This window comes from Athene cunicularia (genome assembly GCF_003259725.1).
Source record: "Athene cunicularia isolate RWA chromosome 1 unlocalized genomic scaffold, athCun1 chr1_part1, whole genome shotgun sequence".
NCBI classification, from domain to species: domain Eukaryota; kingdom Metazoa; phylum Chordata; class Aves; order Strigiformes; family Strigidae; genus Athene; species Athene cunicularia.
In genome coordinates this window covers 24,269,327-24,294,145 of record NW_020799091.1, presented here as the reverse complement: position 1 = coordinate 24,294,145, position 24,819 = coordinate 24,269,327, and the positions used below count along the sequence as shown (strand labels likewise).

The following is a 24,819-nucleotide window of genomic DNA, read 5'->3' as shown; positions in this document are numbered from 1 at the left end:
AGAATTGTGATCTTTTAACACAAGAGTACAAGAGTACTTGCATAGACTAAGAGAAATATGTAACAATATAATAAAGGAATACATGACTGATCAAAACCAGTAAAAGGGAGTATCAAAAGTTCATGACCAGATTGGGAATGTTTTCAAGTGGGAGACTGTATGGGTTGTTTCATGAATTCTGCTGTATTAAATATTTCGTTACCAACTTTGATGAAGAATCAGAGAAAATCCATAATAAAACTTGAGGTGGCAACAAGCTGTGAGAACTGTAAACATAGTGCAGCAGAATAATAATTCGAAATTACTTTAAAAAAATCTAAAATCTGTAAGATAAAAGAGAAAGACAACAGTCTTAAAAAACAGTTAGAAACACAGATACAAAGCAGTAAGTGATTATCAATGAGTAGAAGGGAGTAAGAGCCTGAAGAATGGTTCTGGGAAGTACTGACTGAGCCTACAATCTCATTTAACATGCATCAGTAAAGCTATAGCGTGAAACAAACTTAAGTTGTGCACCGTTGAGGGCTCACCTGCAATCAAGTGCCCAGACTGCAGTACCTCTTTCTAAGGAAGATGTAGGCAAACTGCAAGGAATCTAAAGCAAGACACCAACATTATACAAGATATAGACAATTTCATCACTAAAGGAAGACTGAAAAAAATGTGTTTGTCTAGTCTGGAAGTCAACAGCCTGAAAGGACAGTATCTGCTTCCAAAGATTTTGAGAAGGGCTAGGTTTAAAACCAGGTATAATTAATCTAATTTATAGCAAAGAAAATGATCCTGTAATGCACATGCAAACTAAATTATAAAGCTATCAAAGACACACAACAGGTTTTCTAAGGTGTTTGCAGAATTCCACTCTCCCCCACTCAAAGAAAGGGGGATGCAAAGCATATGATAGGGATGTACCAGACTACACCTGCCACAGTGCCTGAGGATGATTTAATCTTCAGTTCCACTCCAGACCCTAGTCTGAATGTCTTAAATTATTTTACAAACATACAGTTGGACATAAATATATTTCAAATAAAAAAGTACAAGATACATCAAGATTTTGAGAGGAGTGGAATCAAAATGGCTCCACTGGGCTTTCACTTCTGGTTAAACTTTGCATTTCTGATGTTTCCAACAAAAACGCCTGACAAGTCTGTCAAAACACTACAGATGTTTCTCTTAGAAAAAAACATTTTCTACAGCTTTTCATTAATCTTCTGTAATCTACTTGAAGCATCACATGGGAAAGAATCCTGGAGTGTAATGGTACAACAGCTCACTGTGACTTAAAAAGATGTTTCTCACCCATTTTATGTCACAAAATAAAGAATAAATCAAGAAATTTTAATTTCTGAGAAAAAAAGGATCTTCTTAGAAACATAAAACTTTTTCAGAATCTTCAAATCTATGGCTTTTGTTGCTTTTTTTTCTTTGCCTTCTATTCTTACATATGGAGAAGATGGCAAATGCATTGCTATATTACACAGGTATTACTAGATAGACACCAGAGAAAAAGTGAGAATCATGTGAGGAAAGTGTTATCTGCCTAATGAGAAATTCTTCCCTCATAGTTTCTACTGAGTGTCTACATCTATCTAAATTGGAGGTAGGGAAAGAAGAAGCAGAGATACTAGGAACATTGTCCAATACCAGCAACTGTTAGTCCAGTCTGTTTATACCCACTGCAGAGGCTGTTTTCACTACAGGAACTAGGATGAAAACATGAAGAAAGGCAGGGGGACTTGCAAGCCCTACTGAGATGTGGAAACTTCAAAATTGAGACTGACTGAAATTGAGATTCCTCAGGAAATCCTGAGTTGAAAATTCAAGCAGTCTGTGTATTACATGGACCTATCATGTCTACTTGTCCTATCTTTCTGTTCCTTCAGCATTCACTTACAGCTGAAGGGCTAGATGGACCACTGGTCTCAACCATTATGGCTGTTCTTGCGACTGGTATCCTGGAAGGTGAATGGCTGCACGTGCTAGTTCTATGGCTAGATTTAAGAAGAAGTAAAAGTCCCTCTTTGTTAAGGTTGGCCTTCCACTTAATATATGTATGCTTTAAAATTCCCTTGTTACTGCTACAATAAAAATATATATAGTAAGTTGACTGTATGCAATTTGGATTTGTATTCTGATTGCTGTTCTAGTTAAAGACGCTATTGACATCTAAAGATCTGTTATTTCTAAAGCTTAAAAAAAACTAACATTGGCAAAACTTTCCTCTTTGTGTTTGTCATGTAGCAGAAGGAGAAAAAACAAATTTTAGGCAGGAACAGAGAACATATTGAAGAGAAGTGAAAAAAGAGTAAATAAGAGAAACTAATTCTCTTACTGTAGAAGTAATAAAGTGAAAGAAAATGCAGAAGCCTTCCTTCTTTAATATGAAATACAATTGTACTGTACTACTTAGAGATAAACAAGTCTTTCCATAGTTGAACAAGTCTTCCCTGAGTACAATGTGTTTCTCAACATTGGAAAAAACTACTTTTTTTCCAAAGAAAATATTTTCTTCTGAGGTTTCTTCCAGCTGTGGGAAAAAAATCTATAGTGAACAGCACACAGTTCAAAACAACTGAATAACCTTGCACAAATACAGAATAAATCTCACAGAAGCAAATTGTGCACTCACTCGTACAACCCATCTCTGGTTATACAATAGGCCTTCTTGGCAGGTATCTCTATGCTGCAAATAGCATCCTACATCTAACTTTCTATTATTAGACAAAGATGCAGAATTCTTCTATCCCCCTTTTCCATCTTGTCAAATGCTACAGCACCATTAGCAAGAGCTCCTTCAAATAGACTTCCTTCCATCACAGTGGTAAGCAATCAAGGAGGGAGGAAGGAAGCGGGTACGCAATGTAACATAATGGGTGCAGAGCAGCACAAAGTTGAAAGTACAGTTTGAAAGGCAAGAAGGGGATCAAAATAGTAAAATAGTATAAAAGAGAGATCAGATTTGAAAAATAGTCTTGCATTTATGTTTAAATCTTGTTACAGGAGGATGACTAATAGTGGATGTAAAATGTGAATAATGCTGACACATTTGCTGAACTCAAGGTATCTCAAATAGTGCAGTTAAGTAAAAACAACAGAAGACAGAAAAGCATTTTCTTAATGTTTTGTTGTGATGAAATAATCTCAGAACTAAATACTTGAAACTTGCAATCAGGATAGCAAAGGAATGAGCTGAAAAGCGTGCAGTGCCATCAGATCAATCTGGAAGGATCTATTCTGCAAAGAAAAATAGATTCCACCAATTCCAGAAGCATAGAAAATTCATAGTTCTTACAGAATATGTGGAAAAATGCAGAACCTTAATAGGCACTCTAACAACGGGCACGTCAAACACACTTCTGGATCCAGGAGACAGAATCTGGTCCTACATCTTTTCCACTGTTCTAAAGCTCCCTTTGTAATTTATGTCTAGCAGTTAAAATGAGCCAGAAATGAATGAATAGCTAAACCAGATGAAGCTGATTTGCAGTGGGGGACAGGATAGGTTCTGTGTCTCTCTGAACTTCCTAAGACAGCAGCTAGTATAGAGATGGAGTCAGAGCATGCCAAAGGCTGTCTGTAAAGGAAACTCCTTCTGACTAAATTCCTGTGTTCTGGTCTCCCTTGCTGTAAACTGGAAACATTTGGTTTAGAAACAGCGTCGTCCCAGAATCAACTTATTTAAGTGCCAAGCCCCATAGGCTCAGAAGAGGGGAGTTCTCTTTCCGCTCTCCCCTCCTGGCCCCCAGCAGAACCCAATCTCTGCAGAAGCACATGCTGTAGTGAGAGGCAAAACTAGCTGTCTGGCAAGAAACTTTTTATTTCCAGCCTGTCTCCCCAGACGAATTTGGTCTTCACCACAGAATGAGTTTGACAGCTCTGCCCTCCACCATGAATGATTAATTTGTTATGGGTGTCTAGTTTAACCAAAGATGGATTTGAACAGAAAAAGCCCTTGTATACTTGCTATTTGGTAAAGCTGCTTTAATGTAGGTGGAAAGCAAGAGAACCAAGTCTCATTTTTAAATGTCATTTTTCTCATTATAGTAATCCTCCTGTGTATATCAAAACTGATCATGTGAAAATATGTATGACAAGTATTTCATATTTAGATTTAGAACACAAAGTGGAGCTAAGAACCCTTTGTATTTCCCTAGATTGCTTAAAACCTACAGAAATTGTAAGGTAGAGATATATATACAGCATTCATGAAAAAAGTTTTCAAAAAGTTGAGAAATCTGATTAAACTAAGAAGCTGAAATAAGAAAATACTACAAATAAACACAGTAACAGATTATGGCCCAAAACACAGGCTTGCATATGGCTGATAAGGAATTTGAACTGTGTGTACAGACAGATTTCACTAAACTTTTTTTTTTTTTTTTAAGAAAGATGTGTATGGGGAGAGAAGCAGATGGGGAGGAAGAGAAGCACCATATGAAGCTGACAGAGAAGACAGGAGGAAGCATATGTTGTGACATGAAAACTATAACCCTGAAAAAAGCTAAGGGTAAGTGCTGGTTTAAAGAAGCTTTGAACACTAAGCTATGAAACACCCTGTTTGATTCTTCCTGAGTTCAAGGAAATAGGATGTTGCATATTCACTCTGAATAAGTGGCAATGCATCAAAGAAATAACCAACTGATTAATTTCTCATCTGAATGGGAAAAGCCTGCAGAATTCTAATTTTGGTAGAATACTGAAATTAAAAAAGAGAAGTACAATATATTTAGGGTAAGCTATTACAGAGATACCTATAAGTTTCAAACTGACAAAATGAGGAAAACAGAATTTGTTTGGTTCAAGAGCACAAACAGGATTTATAACAAACTAATGAGATTTATTTTGAAATCTATTATTCCATATCTATGTAGGAGAAAAAAAGATGATTCAAAAATTTTGTTTTGTTGTAGAGGAGCTGATGCTCATACCTGCAAGAAATCAAGCAAAAGAACTCTGGCTTTCACTTTAAGAGGTGAAAGGAAAATATTTGTGAAGGGAGAAAGAAGTTAACATTGATAAGCAATACAAAATATAGGTTTTTTTCAAAACTGTTATTTACCGTTTTAGACAGAAGGAGATGAATGAGTAAACAGGTTGTCAGACCAACTCAAACTGTACTGATTGATTAATGTATGGACAGGAATAGGTTGCACAAAGTTACTGTGTTTGTAGGCATTTATTCAAGTGCTGGAGCACTTGCATATAACTAATCTCTCCTTCATATATAAACAGCTAATTAAGAAGGTAACTGAAATGCGAGTCACCTACAATTTTATGTTATGTTTAATTCAACTATATTTATGAAACTATAATCTGATTTAGAACTGAAAATTTCATATGCTATTTTGTTGTCACACCAACTTCATTCTTGCTTGCTCAGACATTTTGAGAAGTGTTTATAATAATATATTTTAAATTCATAATTTACAAATACTATAGAAGTTCACTCATTAGACCTTGTTTTTCCTCCCAGTGCTAAGTTTCTATGTTTCTTAATAGTCTCTTTGATTTTCAGTGAACAAAGAGTACACTTTGTGGCACCTACAGATTAAACACAGTAAATGCTGGTTGCTGCTTTCTTCAAAAATAATACATGCAGACACAAAAGCTCGGGGAGCTTACAAGCTCATTGTGTTGAACCACAAACACAAGGAAAAATTTTCTCTACAGCTGGGTCATATTTCACAAAATGAGACCTTAATATTTTGTAACATGGACATCTATGTTAAAGAACTTAAAAATTGTCCTCTACTTTGAAGAGAGAAACAAAACCACATATACATGTACTATATGCTACAATTATTAGTAGATCAGTAGCTGATGATTGTGTATGTGATAGAGAATTGAAGCTATTAAGAATTACACTCATTCCCCACCCCACCCCCCACACCCCCCCAAGTAGTGTCTTACCTGTTTTACCCATTTTGGACACCAAAAAACATTGCTATTGCTCAAGTATTTATCATGTGGAAGTGCTTGCCTGTTTCCTCTCCTGCCCCTTTTGGGCCTAAGTACATTCTCCCCCTAACTCCTGAGGTGGACAGGAGACCGGCAGTTTGCCTTCAGAACCGGGAACAATGTCCCTGATGGAAATGATGGAGGCACTGCAAAGGTCGATAGGTCTGGTGTGTCAACCTATTCTTTTTTAAAGCAACTCTGTGTCTCCTGGGGCATAGAGAAGCATCAGTTTATGAAGAGACTGGTAGCACTCTGTTTGCCAAAAATTAACAATGGAGACATGAGGCCTGTTGTGTCTCCTGCCAGCCAAGACCAGAGGTCTGTACAATTTTAGAATCCATCTCAATTTCCATCATATAAAATGTATAGGAGGAGCTACCTAATTAATAACAATTTTTGCTTTCTGTGTCTAAGCAGTTTAATGAGACCCCTCTCAACTTTTTGCACTTGAAGCCTTTTCAATCTGCCCACTGAGAACCAGTGACCTTGGTCCTCAATGAGGCTCAGAGACTCTCCCACTGGACACCTGCCATCCTGAGCCTTTCGGTTCACAGCCCACTAGGTGTGACGACAGAAGGTGCACCTGTGTGGTGGATCACGGGGCTGCCTCAGCACCCACGGCGAGACCTCCACTGCAAGGCCGTTTGCTTCCTGATCGGCTCCTGCAAATGGGGAAGCCCCCCTGGAGACCTTGTGCTCTCACATGTCCCCGCTTCTCCGGGTTAAGCAGCAGCCTCCAGCTAAAATACAACCAGGTCAACAGCTGCACCTAACGGGGCAAGCACCAAAATGGGAAAGCAGCACTGCAAGTAATTGAGAAGCAGACACACCGGGGAAGTGGCATGACAGGAGTAAAAGAAGAGTTTCTTTTTTTTGATGTAAGAAATTTGAAAGATTTGTCACAGGTGTCAAACTGCTTCCATGGCCCATCAAAAATTATCATGGACTGAAGAGCAAAAGAAGCTGCAGCAGTGGTTTGCTGCCATTTAGGATGCCATCAACAATCCAGAGGAGAGGAAAGTTATAGGGCCCCAAGAAGAGATAGTCTCCTGAAATATTAGTGACTGGGAACTGACTTGAGCCAGCAAAGTGTCAGCAGACATTCACAGACTTGAGCAACAACATTATTCAAAAAGTCACAGACATTAAACGGACTGAAAATTGCACATTTCCATCAGGTTCAAGTCTCCAGATACACAGCCTTAAGCCTCAACTAGAGATAACACGAGTGTCCATTATGGACTAAGGCTGTTTTGAATTAACCATATCACAATCTTCTACTTGTCATTTTTGTATTTTCTAGCAGAACGACTCTTGTGTTAGACCAAAGGTTTTTCACAGTTTCTACCACCTTAAAAATTAAATACAACTCGATCTTCATCCAGAAAATAATTATTTCTTTGGAAGATATAAGGATAATGAACATGAAAATTTTCTTCTTTTTTTTTTTTTTTTTTTTTTTAAAACATACACAGAATTACAAAAAGAATAAACATTATTACTGATATGTCAAATTTATTACTTGGCAACTTTTCCAGTAGGCCTAAGCCCTAGATGTGTATTCAAGCTAAATCCAAATAGATTTTTTTTAAAGAAAATATTTATCTGAAGAAAAGCTTTTGTATTAGTCTATCAATCTCAACTAGATTTTTACTGAAAAGGTTTTTCAGAGCTAAAATGGAACTTTCTGTTCTGCTCTGCCTGACTCAGAACAGACATACAGGATTTAAGTAGAAAATCAAGAAGTAAAAAATTGGATATTTGGGAGTAGAACTTGATTTCTCTTGTTTGAGCTCCTCCACTCTGAATAAATAATCAAGGATTTGTGGCTAGAATGCACAAACAAAGAGACTTGGCAGTCTCTAGTTTTGCAGACAGGGTACTCACATGGCAGACCCAGGTTCAAGACCTTGCTCTGAATGAAGGAAAGGAGTGATTTCAGCTGAAGTCTTCCACATGAGGGTCAGCACCTTAGCCACTGGCTATTTTTGTGATTCAGAAGAGCAAGGCTCTGGCTTTTGTTATCATATATGAAAATGTTTAATTTGACCTCTATGTTGAATAGAAAGAACTTTTAAATACAGTACTCAAAACAGGTCTGATTAAAACGTCAAATACTATAATATCACTTACATACAGTAGAAATTATAGATTTTGGACCTTTTTTTAAAAAAATAAAATTAACAGGATTGGCTGCAGAATAGAGCTGCACTTTGGTTATGTCCAGATATGCACATGGTGCTTTTAAATACAGTGTATGTTTTGCTTTTAGCATATGGAGTTTGTCTGTGCATGGCTGGCACTGACTACCATTTTGTTGTAGGAGAGTTAAGATTTACCAGTGGATCTTACCAGTTCATTAATTGCACAGAAAAAGCTATAAACAGAAGAAAGCATTAGACAGATACTTAAGTGACCTAGTTCTGCTGGTTATTCTACTACTGACTTCACAATGCTAGACAAGCAATATCTCTTCTTTATTTCAGCCGTCCCCTGTCTATGTCTATATAGAAATCTCTACATCTCAATATCTCATTCAGAACACTTCACTCAGATTCTAAAACTGGTAGGAGCCTCAAAATCTACTGATGAAAACTTCATTACACTCAACAAATACCCATTAAAATTTATTTAAAATATGGTAAAATATTATGTTTGCAGTCTGTAAAGGAGTTTGATCTGTAAACCTTCAGCAAAGGACTTCTCAAGAACCAGTTGAAGAAAAGACTAACAGAGGAACTATATTTTAGCAATACTAGCTCCTAATGCATTCATATTTCAGTGATACCACGACTGCTTCTCTTAAACTTTGAAAGGAGCATTTAAGACCCACGTTTGCAGCTTACCTGTGAGAAACAGCTCCCCAGGCACCATGCTTATTTGTGAGTATATTGAGTATCTTCTGTTTCAGCTGATTGGCTGTAACATGATCTCGATGCTTAGCAGCACTGATAAGATGATCACACATCTTCTCCTCCTCTCTTCTGTCAGCAGCATACTGAGCACACTGTGACTAGGAATGAAAGTACAGCTACTTCATAAAAGATAGAGCATTTAGAATTACCTTAAAATTATTAAAACTCTTTAAATGTGACAAGAACTCATTAAAATACTTGAAGAGGACACACTGTTCAACTGAAATGGTTGTACTACTATATATTGTCTGTGAAAAAGCACTCATAATACTTAAAAATTGAAATATCGAGGGCAAAGACAACAGAATTGCAATTAAAAACATTTAGCTATATGTCTCTGTGTGTACATGTGTGACCATGGATATGCCTTAAAAGTTGGTCTTTATTTGTAAAAGTTTCATGTGTTCCCATGTATAAAATACAGGTATAACACACATAGCATAATATATAGAAAAAATGATGTACACTGGTTTTTAAATTTTTAAATTGCAGTAAAGCCTATAATTAAAAAGTTATTTGATTATTTTGGTATTATGGAAACTCCATTAACTATGAAATCAGGGAGTATATTTTTTATTTCATATTACAACATAAAAAATTTTCGGAACATACTACTTCTTAACCACACTTTTTAACCATAATGGTTAAAAAATCACACATCTTTTAAAACGAAAAAAAATCTAATGTTTTCATCGTGTTTCCTTTGAGAGATAACTACCTCTAAAATAAATGCTGTGGTTATTGACCTTCAAGTAAATTTGTTTCTAGAACTGTCCAAACTCTATAGTGTATTATAAATCCTTTCCTTATGTATAATAAAACCAATGTAATTTTTCAATTTCTTTTCTCAAAATTGTGTTAAGTTCAAGTTCAATTTCTCCTCTTAGTAACGATCTTTTCAAAATGTCTAAACAAAGGAAATATAGCCATATTAATTAAAACAAATCATTTTCTAGATATAAATCACAAAGGCTAGATTATTTTCAAAATGGCTAATTTTAAAATCACCTTTTAAGAGAGAATTTTGCATGCACAGTTATTGTGCACCATTTTAGAACATTCAACCAACACTCAATGCTGTAACAGTGCTGAATAGAATCCTATTTTCTAGTAGTCAAAAGAACAATTAAAATTAAGTTAACCTCATACTAAATTGCAGTTTTGTCTTCACATTTCTGCACGCTACCTTTTTAGTATAGATCACATAAACATTCAGTAAGATTTCAACAGTGGTCTTTCCACCGTATTAGAGCCATTATTTCAAGTAATCTATCTGGAAAAGAACAATCGTTACACTAATTCATAAAGGGTTAATTCATTTTTCAATTTATCTTCTTGTACAGGGAAGCACCAATTAGTACAATGATCTGCCTTAGTAATGAGGTTAATATTTCACCAGATCATTGGACAGTAAAATTAAATTTTCATTTTTCTTCGTGAACAATTACAAAGGTTAGCAAAATGAAAGTTAACTGTGAAACACCCATTCTGGGAGGAATTTCACTGGCCCTGACTGCAACTGGAGTTACAGGATAAAATTTAGATTTTGGTCTATGGCCTGCCCACTATGCAAGCAGCGCAGTAACTTGGTGCAGCTTGGACCAAATCATTTCACCCATAATGATTCAATTAAAGTTTAAAAGGTAAAAATAAAATAGCCACTCACTTCTCTGGCTGAGAGCAATGATTAATATGTACTAAAACCTAGAACATATACCAATACAGCTTATTAAAACAAAATGACAGATTTACAATTATGCAACAGAAAACTACCAGAAATCTCTTTGTCCCTACTACTTTCAAGTAGGATGAATAATAAAATGTTCAATTATATACCTACCATCATTAAAGACAATATATAAAACATTTTTTCAGACTTTAACCATCGCCTTATTTAAGTACATCTGAGTTCCTTATTTAACACAGGCTACATTTCATAATTTTCTTTTATGACTTGCAGATTTTATCTTACTCATCTAAAACGTGTAGCTGAGGTTTTTCATGTGACAAATATAATGAAAATTTTCATATATGAAAAATGTGTTGGTTTCTTTACTAGACAATAAGACTGACTTAAGGCTATTCCTTTAGGGAATTTAGTTAATATTCTAAATCCTATTTGCTAACAGAAGCTGGAAGTTAATTGAATATTCTCATTTTGTCTAGAGTTCTGACAGATCTTATACCTCAATGTATTCTTCAAAGAGCAGATAACTCAATCTTCTATTGTCATCTTAGGTTACCGCATGATGCTCTGATAAATATCAAATGTTATTTATTGTTGTGGAAATATGAAACTTCACTCTGACACACACTTAATTGTAAATGTGATTTTATCTAAGTTCAAAATATCCAGTATATGCTTGGTAATAAAGTTGTTGCAATCCCATATGACAAGTGTCTGCTGTCTGCTCTGACAAAATGAAGTAAAGGTTATGTATATTCAGAATGACAACAGATATCTCTGTGTCTAACACTTCTCAGCTGGGTCAAGGAGCACAAGAACTAGTATATCAAAGTGCACATTTAAGAGAGCTGTTTCAAGGAGATAAAAACCTAATCAAAATTAAGATTACTGGATCCTATTTCTAGCCACCAGGTGCTTGTTGACGTTTTCTGACAGATTAATAAATTGATATGGCTATTTATTATCAGCAATACTAAGTCAGTCTATCTTAATCCTAATGTTAGGTCACGTGAGCATTAAAACGTGGAAATTTATGTTCGTGCATAGATACTTACATACACACAAATGTACAAAAGCACAGGTAGGTTTGGAAATAGTAAAAACCAGTGATGCTGAAATGTTGCATAAAACACCATAAAAATGCAAAACCATATTTGATAATATCATGTCAAAACCGAAATTTGAACTTTACTTCATCACTTCTGTATGATTTTTTTTTTTTTTTTAATAGGAACAAAATGAATCCTGAAGAAATAATCAAAAACCTGTTAAACTGAACACTTTTTAAAAATAGCCTTTTTTATATTTGTATCATTTTCAAGCAATGTAATTTAAATTGTATACTCAACTCTCATTGATGAAAAAAGCAATTGAACGTTTATTACTTATAGGAGTATGAATTAGACATTAAAGAGTTATGGGACTAAGCTGCTCTGTTAATTCTTCAATACATAAAAAGGATAGACATTTTAAACAGTCTTACTGTCAATTCATAACTAGCAAGAAAGATATGAAATATCATATTTCAATATATAAATTTTAGCAAGTAAATGTTTGAAAGTGCTCTGAAATGCAAAAATTTCTAATGAAATTACCTTAAAATATTAATTCTATTTAACACATTTCTATTTCTTACTTTTCATGTGGCTTAAGTGCATGAATTGCTTTTCTTTCTTAATGAACTCATAAAAACTGTTAATAAAATCCAACAAAAATAATTACTGATGTGATTTGCATTATTATTTGCAATAAATCAGAAAAGTTCTTTGTAAACCTAAGGGTCTGCCATTTCAGTTTAAACATTCTAATTAAGGGATTTCTTCAAGCTGTAAATGTTTTCATGAATTTCAGTGAGGAGATGAGAAATTAAACCCATTCCTTGTGTTTGACATTTACAAAGCTTTTAAAACCTAGTTTTGAAATGCCTTCAATGTAAATTTCTTTCTTGGAAGGAAAAAAATCTTTATTGTATGGGGTCACAGTGTAGGTGACAACTGAGTCAAAACAGAGAAGCGGAAATGCACCAACTCAGGCTTACCTCAAACTCAGCATGCTTGTGGACATCTTCAGCTCTTTGTCGGTTCAAAATAAATTCTGCTTCATTTGCGACACGCACTATATGGTCTTTCATGGCATGACATAGTAATCTAGAATAAGAAAAATCAAAATCAACCTTTGCATATGATGTTCTTCAAATAAGCTATTTCAGCAGATTTACTTAAAATGGAAACAAATTTATGAAACTACTGTAAAAAAATTGCCAAATTAGTTGACAAGAAAAATTTAATTTTATCCAAAATTGTCTGCATTAGTGAAAGCACAAACAAATCATGTTATATGCAAAAAGCTTTCTTATTATTACTGAAGGGAAAAATTCTTTATGGAAGTATTATATTTTGAGTATGTTTTTAACAGCAGTCTTAATATGAATATGAATACTATACTATCATTAAAAAAACCCTAGACAACTGCTTAAACTCTTACTGATACCATTATATGATTAAATATAAATATTCCAGTTTCCAAGTCTTAAAAACCCATAAGATTAATGAAGATTTAAAATTGTACTGAAATTGCAAAATAATATAAATATCCCTTGTATTTTTTTCAAACACAAGAGTGAAAAGTGCATCAGGTTTCCAAATTTTTATGGCATCAGAACTAGAGAAATCTCATTTAAAAAGAAGGAAAAAATAGATTAAGATTGGACTGAGGCTGAGGATGTCAGACACCTTAAAGTAAGGCTCTTGTAAAGACCAACAAATACCGTGAGATACATAATAAAATTTCAGCATAAACAACACTGTGTTGTTAATGATGCCAATATCTTATTGGGCAGGAAGAATGGAAGCAACTGCTTTCTCCTCCCTGCAGTCTTTATCTAAGGTTGTCAGTTCTATTAAATATTGCTTTGCTCTTATCAGCTGGGAGGAAATATCTTTCAGGATGCAAAGATATGATAGGTCTGTTTAGAATCAGAAAGAACTGTTTCTCTTTGTGTCAAATTGGCACACAGTCTGGGATTATCCTTCTTGCAACATCAGGGAAATTCAATTTCAGAGATTCTTACATTAAGAACGCAAAATTTCTAGCAAATTCCACCCTAAGGTTGGTGTCTGGTGCTTAGAAGCACCACAAATAAGAGTGACAAGTATTAGAAACTAAAACCATGATTACTAGACCTTACACCTATAAAATGGAAAGATCTGAACTCTATTCTTGCTTCCCTTGGTGTGTTCTACCATCTCTGAAGGAAAGAAATCACCCTGAGCTAATGTTTAATATGGATATGTGGCATGGGAAGACAAATGTTGGGGCCCCTGTTCAGAGATAAACAAGCTTGGATCAAGGTTTCACAGTGGATATTTCGACATTTAATAAGCCTTTTATTATATATAACCCTTTGCTATTCTTGAAAGCAAAAAGCTTTTGGCAAACTATAAGCTGAAAGACTAAAGTTGCCTCCACTGTAGGTTTAGGTTTATTTTTTTAATTTACCTTGCTGGAAGATAGGCTTTAGTATTTTATTACAGATATAAGTATTCAGATTTTTATTGCTACAGTGTAAGTGCAGAACTACCCTCAGATATGGATGAGGAGTGAGCATTCATGACTTTAACAAGCTTCTCTAAAATGAGACAATACTAGAAGTCAGTGTTTAACATCTTCAGTCAAATTTTGCATCACGGATCTTCGTGAACTTTTCCATTGTGACATTAATGACCTGGAAGCAACTAACTAGGATGTCAATACTGAACACAGATTTCAAGGGTCTACTAGCTGTACATCCCTTCCTGAATGAATAAACTATTGAATAAATAGAGCACAGTGCAAAATCAGTATCTTTGAGTCAGCTGTGGTTCAGGTGGGATTTCTAGTTCCAAACGACATTAGGTGAAGTCAACAGGTTCCTTAGACACTGCCTGCCACCAAGAATTTGGTGAGTAAAGATTGAGACTAACTTTGATCCACTGGGCTTATTATTTGGGACAACTGGGCATAGTTTTTACACCTCAAAACCCAAACTAAGCTTCCTCTGTTCACGAGCAATGGTAAATACACACCATCTTCATCTTGTTTGTATTTATCTATAGTAAGAAGTGTTCACATTATCTGTGCCCATTTATGCACTAAAACACCTACAAGGGACTTCAAATGGATTCCCAGAGAATGCTAATTTCCAGAAATAAATCTCTTGCCAATACTCAGGGAAAAGATATAAAATAAAAAAAAATAATAATTAAAAATCTGCTAACACTGGTCTCTGGATACTTTTCAGAAAACAAAAACTTTTATAGACAGGCAGCAGATGATTCAAACCAGCTGACTGAAACTGCTGGTGACCCCAGCTATACCTCCCACCCCTCTAATGGACCTTTCTCCTCCAGAGACTGAGACCTGATGCATTTGGGAACACCTTTGGAGTGCTGCAGTTTTGGGACAGCACATTAGGCAAAGTAAGCCAGATTTCAGGTAACCTTGACATGTCACAGGTCTTCAGGGTCCAAAGTCAAGGAGGTGACAAATAAGAGGTGAGCAGGGAACATGTCTGAGCACTGTGTCCTGACTGCCTACAGCACTCAAATCATTAGCTTGGCCCCAACTAATTTTTTGGCTCACTCTAACTTCTACCCAGAAAATGTATAGGCATGGTCCAAGGGACAGTTCACTGAAGACACATTCATGAGACTGAATCAAGTTAAACTCTCTCCAGTGTTACCCAAGAAAGTTGTGCAGGTGTTTTCATGCCATACCCCGGCACACACAGAATACATCATTTTGTGGGTAGCCCTCAGGTTCCAAACAATCTGAACTGACAAAATAGTAATGATACTTTAAGGTGAAACAGGAACCATACAGGCTTCAGGGAAGATCTGGACTAAGTGCTATGCAGGATGAATGAAGACACTCTGCTCTAGCAGGTGCTAACCTTAGCAGTATGAACATTGGCGAGTCCCAGCTACTTGATTTAAAACTACAGACATACCTGCTCTCTCCCATTTTGTTTGTTGTCAAAAATCTTATCTATGGGATATCTCAGCATTATTTCAACTGTGTCTAGCCAGTTGTTTCATGCACTCTTGTATCTCTAACACTGATTATGACTTCTTCAAGAAAAAGATGAAAAATTGTTTGTATGGTGGTCAGCATGTTGGGATTATGACAAAAATGAGGCCACAGCCTATCAACACTATATAATAATTAAAAATAGTGTATTAATGTGCGTTAATAGGAGACATATTGTGATTGGTTACCTTAGGTGCTTGTATGCACCTAAGATAGTACTTCAAAGATAGGTAAACTATGCTTTTGCATCAGAAGATTATTCAGAATTACACTAGTCTTAAAATCACTTGCCAGAAAGACATAAGTTTGAAAAAGAGAAGGGTTAAATTCTAAGACATCATTTAGAAATCTTGCATGCATCGAAAGAAGCTTGGTCAGGATGTTTTGATTTGCACATGCAAGAACATAGGGCAGAAAACAGAGGCATAATAAGTTAAAGCGGTTAAATACATCATTTTAGCTTTGAAAGGAAAGGTAGCTACTACAAGCTCAGGGAAGCAGTGCCTTACAAACACTTTTGCAAAGGAACTTGCTTATGTACTTTCTGTATGTGTTCAAGGAAACTTGTTACTTTTTGGAATATAAAAACTATTTTAAAATATTTTTTGGTACTGATTGTTACTTCTCATAGGAAGCTAATTTGTATTCTCAAACTGTATTTCTACTAAGCAAAAGATGTCAAAAGTGTTGCTACTGTTATATAGGGATTAAGTCATAGCCAGGTAAATCTGATTGATTCTCAGATTCATAGAGACACAGCACAACTCAGCATACTGTCCTAACTGTATTACACCTGAGGCACATGCATGGTAATGTCGTCATCCTTTGAACAGTTACCGATTTATCTAAATACTTACTAATTCAATCATGTGCGTGGCATAAGATTTTAAAAAAAAAATAGAACAATAAACCTTAGATTTTTCTGTCATGAGAAAAAGTGCTTACAACTATCTTTTGGATTCTCATAGAAAAAACAATAGTAATTATTCAGAAAGGATCCCAAACAAGAAAAAAAATCTCACACAGTAGTATCAAAGGCTGCCAACACATCAAAAAAAATCTTTCACACACTGCAGATAAGAGGAAGGAACAAAGACCTTGAGGTCAGTAAATTTACTCTTTCACTGTAGCACATAGCTACATCAGTACAAACTCTTTCATAAACTATCTTTAGTTTATGAAAGGATTTTCATGAAACCTAGCTCATGAAATGTGTATTCAGTTTATGAAGATGTAATCAAGTTGCTTGCCTCCAAGACAGCTTTGGAAGGTCCCCTGAAGGTTAAAACCCTTTTACTTTCCTATCCAAATGTATTGTTCAGCAGTCTTTACTGCTTCATTTGTTGCAAATGTTGCCCTTAAGTTTACACAATTCTTCTTCCTTCTGTTGACCTTCTGATATTCCAGCTATCCCTATTTTACTAGGCTAAGTAAATCACCTCTCTGGCTTTTCTTATATGGCAAAACAGTAAAAGAGATTGCCTTTTGGGTTTTTTTTGGGGGGGTTACTGATTTCATATGCTGATTTTACCTTTTCTGCAAGTACATAGCTAAACCTGTCAGTAACATTCTAGACAAGTTCTACTCACTATTTGCATAGTAACTTTAATGCTACCTTATTTCAATGGAAATACCTCTTCTGATGTACTTCTAGAATAGGTTTTTCCTTTTTCTTAGTTCCATATTCTATGATTTTGCAAAAGAAAATTTCAGTGATAGATTGGTCTTTCACTGCCTCAGGCACTTCCAAAAGATGAACCAATAGTCTCTAGCTTATATTCTCAAGAACACGAACTCCATGTACTGTTATGTTATAAAATATTTATGTAACATATTACATTGTATACTATTTATATTAATGTAGTTTTGAAACTCATCCAGTACATCCTAATTGGTATTTCAGTCATCTGCCCAACTATGTTTCCTATTCACAGATTTTTACAGAGCACTCCCTTTTGGGGAAAAGTCTATTCTCTGCATCTTTCCCAAACCATCATCCTGTACTGGAGTGACCAATGAAAGTAAGAAGGAGCTTTGAGGCACAAAATGCTAAACAGAGGGAAGAGCTGAAATTTGAGAGCAGTACCATTTTCACTCTCCTTTGGAAATAAAACATGTTCTTCAGTGAGATCTCCTTATCACTGACTACAGAACATTTGTTGTGACTGAATTATACCCACGGTCCTCATTCACTCTTGTAAATCCTCATCCCCCCTTAGAAAGAACCACCCTCAAAAGACCTAGTAGATAGACTGATGTTGAGACAGTGATGAATCAGGCCTTCTGGTTATACTTAATCTCTACACAAATAGTCCTCCCAAAGGGCTAAGGAGTTACATGAAAAGTGTCATCATAGGTTTGCTGTACTTTTTATGCTGTTTTTCAGTAATTCATTATTTACCAAAAGAGAAAAGACACTGACCTAGAATAACATTTGGCTTTATCCTGTGTGATCATTTCTTCAGTTGCACCACTGGAACTTCTACCAGAATTGAAGCCAAGTGTGCTGCTGTGTCCTTCCTCAACCAGGAATTGATGACCAAGCAAAAATCTTATACTCTTTGAGTGGCAATTCTTATTGCATAAGGTAGAGATTAAACACCAACTTGGTAATTTATGGTTTCTTTTTACCCAAACAAGCTTGATTTCTATTAATGCTCACAAATTTATGAACCATGGTTAAAGCTCCCTTACTACAAAATGGGTTTGATTTGGTTTTATACTTAATCAAAGGACTTTCAGTAAGGATTCCACCAACAAAGCAGTCTGAAATCAGTTGTGACTCAAATCCTGATATACTTCTATAGGGAAATGAGCTTTCTGAACAGATAGTTGTAAAGTTTCTAGCTGAACCTGTACTCACCAAGGTTTCTTTAGAAGTCCAGAGTGTTTACAGGTTAAAGGAAGCTGTGAAAAAGTACGTGCAATCAATCAGATGCTTCTGTTTTTCAGATACTGGAGTTTAAATAGGCTGGATTGTGGAGTTTCCACATTCCAAGAAGTCATTCAGGTAAATAGCCAGAGCCCGGAAGAGGTTTGGGGTTGTTTGTGGGGTTTTTTTTTTTCAGTTTTAGAAATAGAGATAGTGATAAGACTATAACTGTCTTGGAAACATGTAAAAACCATAAAGTGTTTGCAACACATTTAGATATGGATTGGGATAGGTTGTGACAACCAGTGCTATTTGTATATCTATCTGAACTGAAGGATGAAAACTCACATCTCACTAACTATTCTATCCTGCAGTCAGTTCTCCCTAGTAATAATCTCACACAGAAAGAGGGCTCATAGCTATTATGTTACTAGATAAAACAATTGTTCTTATGTTATCCAACCTTTATTTCATTTGAGATAAACTAAAAAAGCAGATCATTCCCAAGCAGCAATTTTCAAAACAGATTACAAAATGAACATTTGTTATAATTTAGCTGAGGTCTTGCTTCCTCTACTCATTCCTGAAGTTCTGCCAACTCACATGTCCAGGGAAACAGATGTTTCTCTGACTTACTTTCATCAGATGCCCATAGATTAATTTTTCCAAGAAGCAGTCTGGAAATATGCCACTTTTTCACCAAACACAGTTGTTTTGACAATTATTACTCTTAATGTCATTCATAAGAAATCAAACCTATTGTTGCACTTAGTATCTATAATAGGATTCATAAACTGGTCTAAGTTGAAGAGTTTGAAATTCTACAAGATGCAGTGCTGCTATAAATACTTTGAATGTAAATTCCTATAAATTTTAGAAGGTCATGTCTAACACAGGGGTCTGATTTATAGCAAAAGGGCAACGAAGAATATAGTAGAGAAATGCTCGAAATTATCGTAAGACCAGCAGTTAAAACTGAGACTGCTTGCATCTCAGAATCAGCCTCCCCTTTGAGATATGATTGGATCAGGCAAGCCTAGAAGGTCAAAGAATGCCTCAAAGACCTCTAACACATCTAAGAACTCCAGCTGTACTGACCCCACAAGATGGTTACCATAACAATGTGTGCTTTGTCCAACACAAGCTGATTATTAGTCTAGAGGTACGGCAAGGACAGCTGTAGTAAAGAATATGAGATTATAAAAAAGCACATGCAACAGGGACCTCAAGCGCATGCCTCAGCTGGAGCAGAGATACAGACATTCAGTGCCCAGTTTTACAGAAGTATCTATGACAGAAATCCTCTCCAATGGAAGATGACATTTAGGATCAATTTCCATAAAACAGCCACTCGCTGTGGATAAAAGATTCTTCCAATCAAAAGTTACCCTCAGTAAGTGTGACAATACAGCAACAGAATTTGGTTATATCTGTCACAGACAGAATAATCAAACACCTTTGTTCTTACTTATAGACTGTATCTGAGTGCTACAGCTTCCCCGGTGCTATTTTCTGCCTGGATTTGCATGTATTGGATTTTGAGCACCTAACCAGAATCCTTTGAAAATTGTTCTGATAGCCCTCAGCTACATAACATCCATGACGTCTGAAGACCAAGTATCTTGCATTCCTGAATGATTCAGATGAGATATCCATTCTAACCTCAAGTCTCCTGTGATCAAGACAATTCTCAAGACAGAAACAAGGAACAGCATCCTTTCTTCCTCTTTCTTGGACCCAACTACTAAATGAGTTCTTCAAGGGGTATCTAGGGACCCAAGCGTAAATGCACGTCATAAATCAAATATGGCAAATGGCACCATAGATATACCTTTTAACACAAGGCCTGAACATTTAAGTATTGCAGACAGTGAATAATGACTGTGAGCTCATTTACCACAAACCAAACATATCAGAACTGCCAAACTGCAACAGAGGATGTCCAAAAGAAAATTTGCTGCAGTTACCCAACAATCCTAGTTGAGGTAACATGGAAAGAATGTAAGTCTTTATTAGCCTCCTTTCAGGATTTAATCAGCAATTCATCTAAATTTAAACAAACACAAATTTCCAGTCTATTTAAACACTCCGCTACTCTTTCCAGGAAATTAGCGAAACCTCTCATCAAAACAAGATTTAAAAGAAAAAGGCCTCCTGTGAATTTTAAGTATCCTTGGAGGTTCAGGTAGGTGGATATGCAAAAGTATGTATTTTCATGGCTAAGGGCAGAAAGCAGACTTAGGTACAGAGATGAAATTACAGAAACAAAGCTTACAATTTTAAATCTCAGATGCAATATATTCTCATGTTTCCTCAACTTTATATGATGATCAGACTGCTCCTGATATTTAAAATGGGGAAATTCTGTATAAAATAAAGGAAATTAAATTAAAGGACAAAGTAATCTCTTTAAAGAGATGAGTTCTGTGAAAACGTAAAGGGGGAAGCAAATTGAAGATGAGGATAGTAATCCAATTTTGAAAGACTAATAGATAATGACCTGTAACATTCATCTCTTTGGCAGGATAGACCCCTGAGATACTCCACTTGTGAAAGGCATCAAGGTAGAGTACAACCAATTAACCACAAGACTCAGAGCCCCATTATGTAGCCAGCTTTCTACCTATTTAGTTGTCCATCCATTCAGAATGTAGTGTTCTAACTCTGATACAGAAGTATTATGGGACACACTGTGGAGACATTGCCAGTGTCACGGTAAATTATGTTCACTGCTCTCCCTGTGTTGACAAATCTAGTTTTATCATGGAAGGCAAACAGGTTGGTCAGGGATAATTTAGCTTTTGTAAATCCATGCTGACTGTTCTTAATTACCTTCTCCTTCATGCGACCAGAAATGTGTTCCAGAAGCTCTTGCTACATGTTTTTGCAAAGAACAGAAGAAAAGCTGACCAGCATATGGTTTTCTGGCTTTTGCGGTCTATTTTAAAGGTGGGTGCAACATTTGTCTTTCTCCAAGCACCTGTGACCTGCCCCAATTTCCTTGCACTTTCAGAGATAATAGTGATTGGCCTTTACAAGGACTATGTATTCTGGACTTGTATGGGACAAGTTGTCTCAAAGAATCCTTGATTCAATCCTTGTCCACTTTTGGTAGTTCTCCTTGAACCCCTTCATTAAAGACAGAGGCTTGAGAAACCCTGGTGAAGACTAAGGCAAAGGAGGCATTGAGCATCTCAGTCTTATCTGTCACTAAATCAATTATCCATCCCATTCAGCAATGGGACACATTTTCCTTGGTCAGCCTTTTACTACTAATGAAGTGGTAGAAGCTCTTATTGTCCTTGTTATCTCTTTCAAGTCTCATTTCAAGTTGAGTGTTGGTCTTCCTGACAACATTCCTTACATGTTCAAGCAATGTTTCTAAATTCTTCCTTTCTAGCCTGCTACTAGATACTTCCACGTCCTACGTACTCTTTTTTTTTTTTGCATCAAAGCTCTACTATAATTTCCTTGGTTAGCCAAACAAGTCCCTTGATAAATTGTCTTTTTTCTTCCTGTTCTTGCATGTGGACAATGCTGACTTTAAGACTTGCCATCTTTCCAGACCTGCCTTGACCTCCACAAATGTATGTGGAGGGATCCATGGGATCCTACCTATCAGCTTTCTGAACAAGCTAAAATCTGCACTCCTGAAGTTTGTACTCTGCTACTCTCCATCCTCACTTCCCTTAAGATCTCGAACTCCGCTATTTCATAGTAATTATGGTCAAAGGTGCCATTACTACGTGCAAAACCAATTCTTGATTGCTAATGAATAGCATATCCATCTGTGTGTCACTCTAAGTTGGTTCATCCTGTATTAACCAGTTCCCCCCCTACCCTTCAGAAATCTTGACTGCATGCATCCCACTTTGTTGCACTTGCAGAGGATGTCAGAAAGGTCTTTAGGATCCCCATGAGAACCAGAGTTTGTGATCCAGACACTTCCTCATACTGTTTAAAGAATGTTTCTTCCTTTGCCTCACCCTGAATGGGTGGTCTGTAACAAACTCTCATCATAATGTCACTCTTACTGGATTCTCCTCTCATCCTGTCCTGGAAGTTATCAACAACACTGTCATCCAACCCATTGAAGAGCTCCACACATCTCAGCTGCTCCTTCACAGAGAAGGCAACACACCTTCCTTGGTTTTTTTGCCTATCTTTCCCAAGGAACTTGTATCTGTCCATCACAGCACTTCTGTCATGCAGTGCAAGCTGTCTCACCAAATCTCATTTACTCCAGTGACATCATAGTTTTTCGATTGAATGTCGAGTAATTTCTACTGCAGGTTACCCAAACTGTAAGCATTTGTGAACGTATTTAATTGAGATGGGTGCTTCTATTTTCTCTCTCATCTTGTGACCCTGCACCCTTTTCTTTTGACCTCATCCACCACCACTCCACTTAAATGTGCATTGTAATCTCCCTCCCACATAATTCTTAAAGAAATCTTTTCATGCCTCCTTTTACAGCCAACATTGCAGATGCATCCAGCTCTTATTAAGAAGCATACTTATGTGTATACCCTAATGTAAATCTGATATCCTAATTAAGCTGCTATCAGTGAAGATCCTGACATGTGTGATACCCTCAACGTCATATTCATAGCACGAGACTGATTAAAAAGAAGCATAAAGTTCAAGATCATAACAAGGATGTGTCTAAATCTTTCAGGTGCACTATAGACAGTGTTTTTCTACACTTCCAAATTAAATATATTTGCATATTTTTTCCCTTAAATATTAATTTAAATCTATAGTCAGACGGTCTTGTTATACTAAAAACTGTTATAACAATTCCTATTTTTAGAAAGCTGTATCAGTGTTTGTATGCTGAATTCTATCATTCCGACCTTCCTAACAAAACATTGTCTAAACCAAGAAAAAACAGAAACAAACACAATAAATCAACTGATTTAAAATGAAAATGCAATTTATTAAAGTGACAGGAATATAGATTTTTTTTTTCCACTCCAACTAAACCAAAATGTTTTATTTCAGAACATTTCTATTAAAGTCAAAGATCAGAAAGGCACTTGAATTATTTCAAGCATAAACAACAAAAGTTATATACTCAGAAAATCCCCTTATAGCATCCATATATAAAACCAGAGAAACATCTAACTGAAATTATTAAGAACTATGATCCTCTGCATTACATCTAAGCCTTTTCCTCCATGCTCAAAAGAAAAAGCTTTCTCAAAACTGTTGATTTATTACCCATATCTCTCAAAATCTTATCCAGAAACTCCTTCAAGATATTCTTAGTCTTCATTTTGCTTTTAATAATTTAAAATTCAATCATTATTGCACAGCGATTATATGCAATTTTACATCTCATTAACCCTGCTTTGTTTTAATTATAAAGATCCTTTGTTAGATTCCTTTAAATGATCCAGTTTATAATTTCAGGTTATCCTAGGGAGCACTTTAATTCAGCTACACATTCATCAACTGTTTATGTCCTGTTAATTGTTGACAACCGCACAATTGCATTCTCTAGCTATGATTGATGAATTGCATTCACAAGTTTAGCTATTAAGCAGAATAAATATTTATAGCAATTTCCAGTTAAAGGATTGTTATCTTTATACCCAAAAGGGTAAATTAAAAACAAATGGGCTGATTGCAAAGGAGAGCATTCTAGTAATGCGCACACACTTGGTTCTAAACCACCTTTCTGAAAAAAGTATATGGAGGAACATGTGTCTAAGGGCAGTTTGATTAGACATTCCTTTGGATTTAAGCAGCAGTTCTTAAATACTACTTTGTTTTGAAGAGTTATTTTTAGAAGGGAGTAGGGGGTCCACTAATACCTGACCACTAAAACTATACAGATGTAGGATTTGTTCAGAATGAGCATTTTATCAATAGTGAGCATGAAATAATATCTGAACTTACTACGCTGGCTGAGAAAATAAAAAAGGTCAAAATGGCATTGTATTACTATCCAAGAACATAAGCTTACTATAAATATTCAGTCTATTACCATGTAATATTTATTGCATAATGTGCAGTACATGACCCACTAAAGTAAGCCCTATTATGGTGTAAACTCATATTGCCACTTCGTAGTAAGAAGAATTTCCAGTGAAAGGACTAAATTTCCAAATGCTATATTGCAGTGTTACTCCAGTGTGCACAGGGAATCTAAGAATATTTACACCAGCCAAAAACTGGGTAATAAGCTACATGCTGCTGTTTTCTAAACTTGGTTTTAAATGAATGCATGATTTAAAGATGGAAATAGCTAGACAAAAAAATATACTATAATAAAGAGAAGATCTGATACTTTGGTAATGACATGCCATTGG

General features: G+C 35.8%; 1 protein-coding gene across 1 annotated transcript in view; it reads right to left on the bottom strand.

Annotated features, from left to right (window-relative positions):
- NBEA (neurobeachin) overlaps window positions 1–24,819 on the bottom strand; it is a 414,406-nt gene that overhangs the window by 220,989 nt on the left and 168,598 nt on the right. The window contains exons 37-38 of the mRNA XM_026862195.1: window positions 12,602–12,710; window positions 8,808–8,974 (exon numbers count right to left, since the gene is read on the bottom strand). Of these exons, the coding sequence (XP_026717996.1) occupies window positions 8,808–8,974; window positions 12,602–12,710 (276 nt within the window). The remainder of the gene's footprint in view (window positions 1–8,807; window positions 8,975–12,601; window positions 12,711–24,819) is intronic.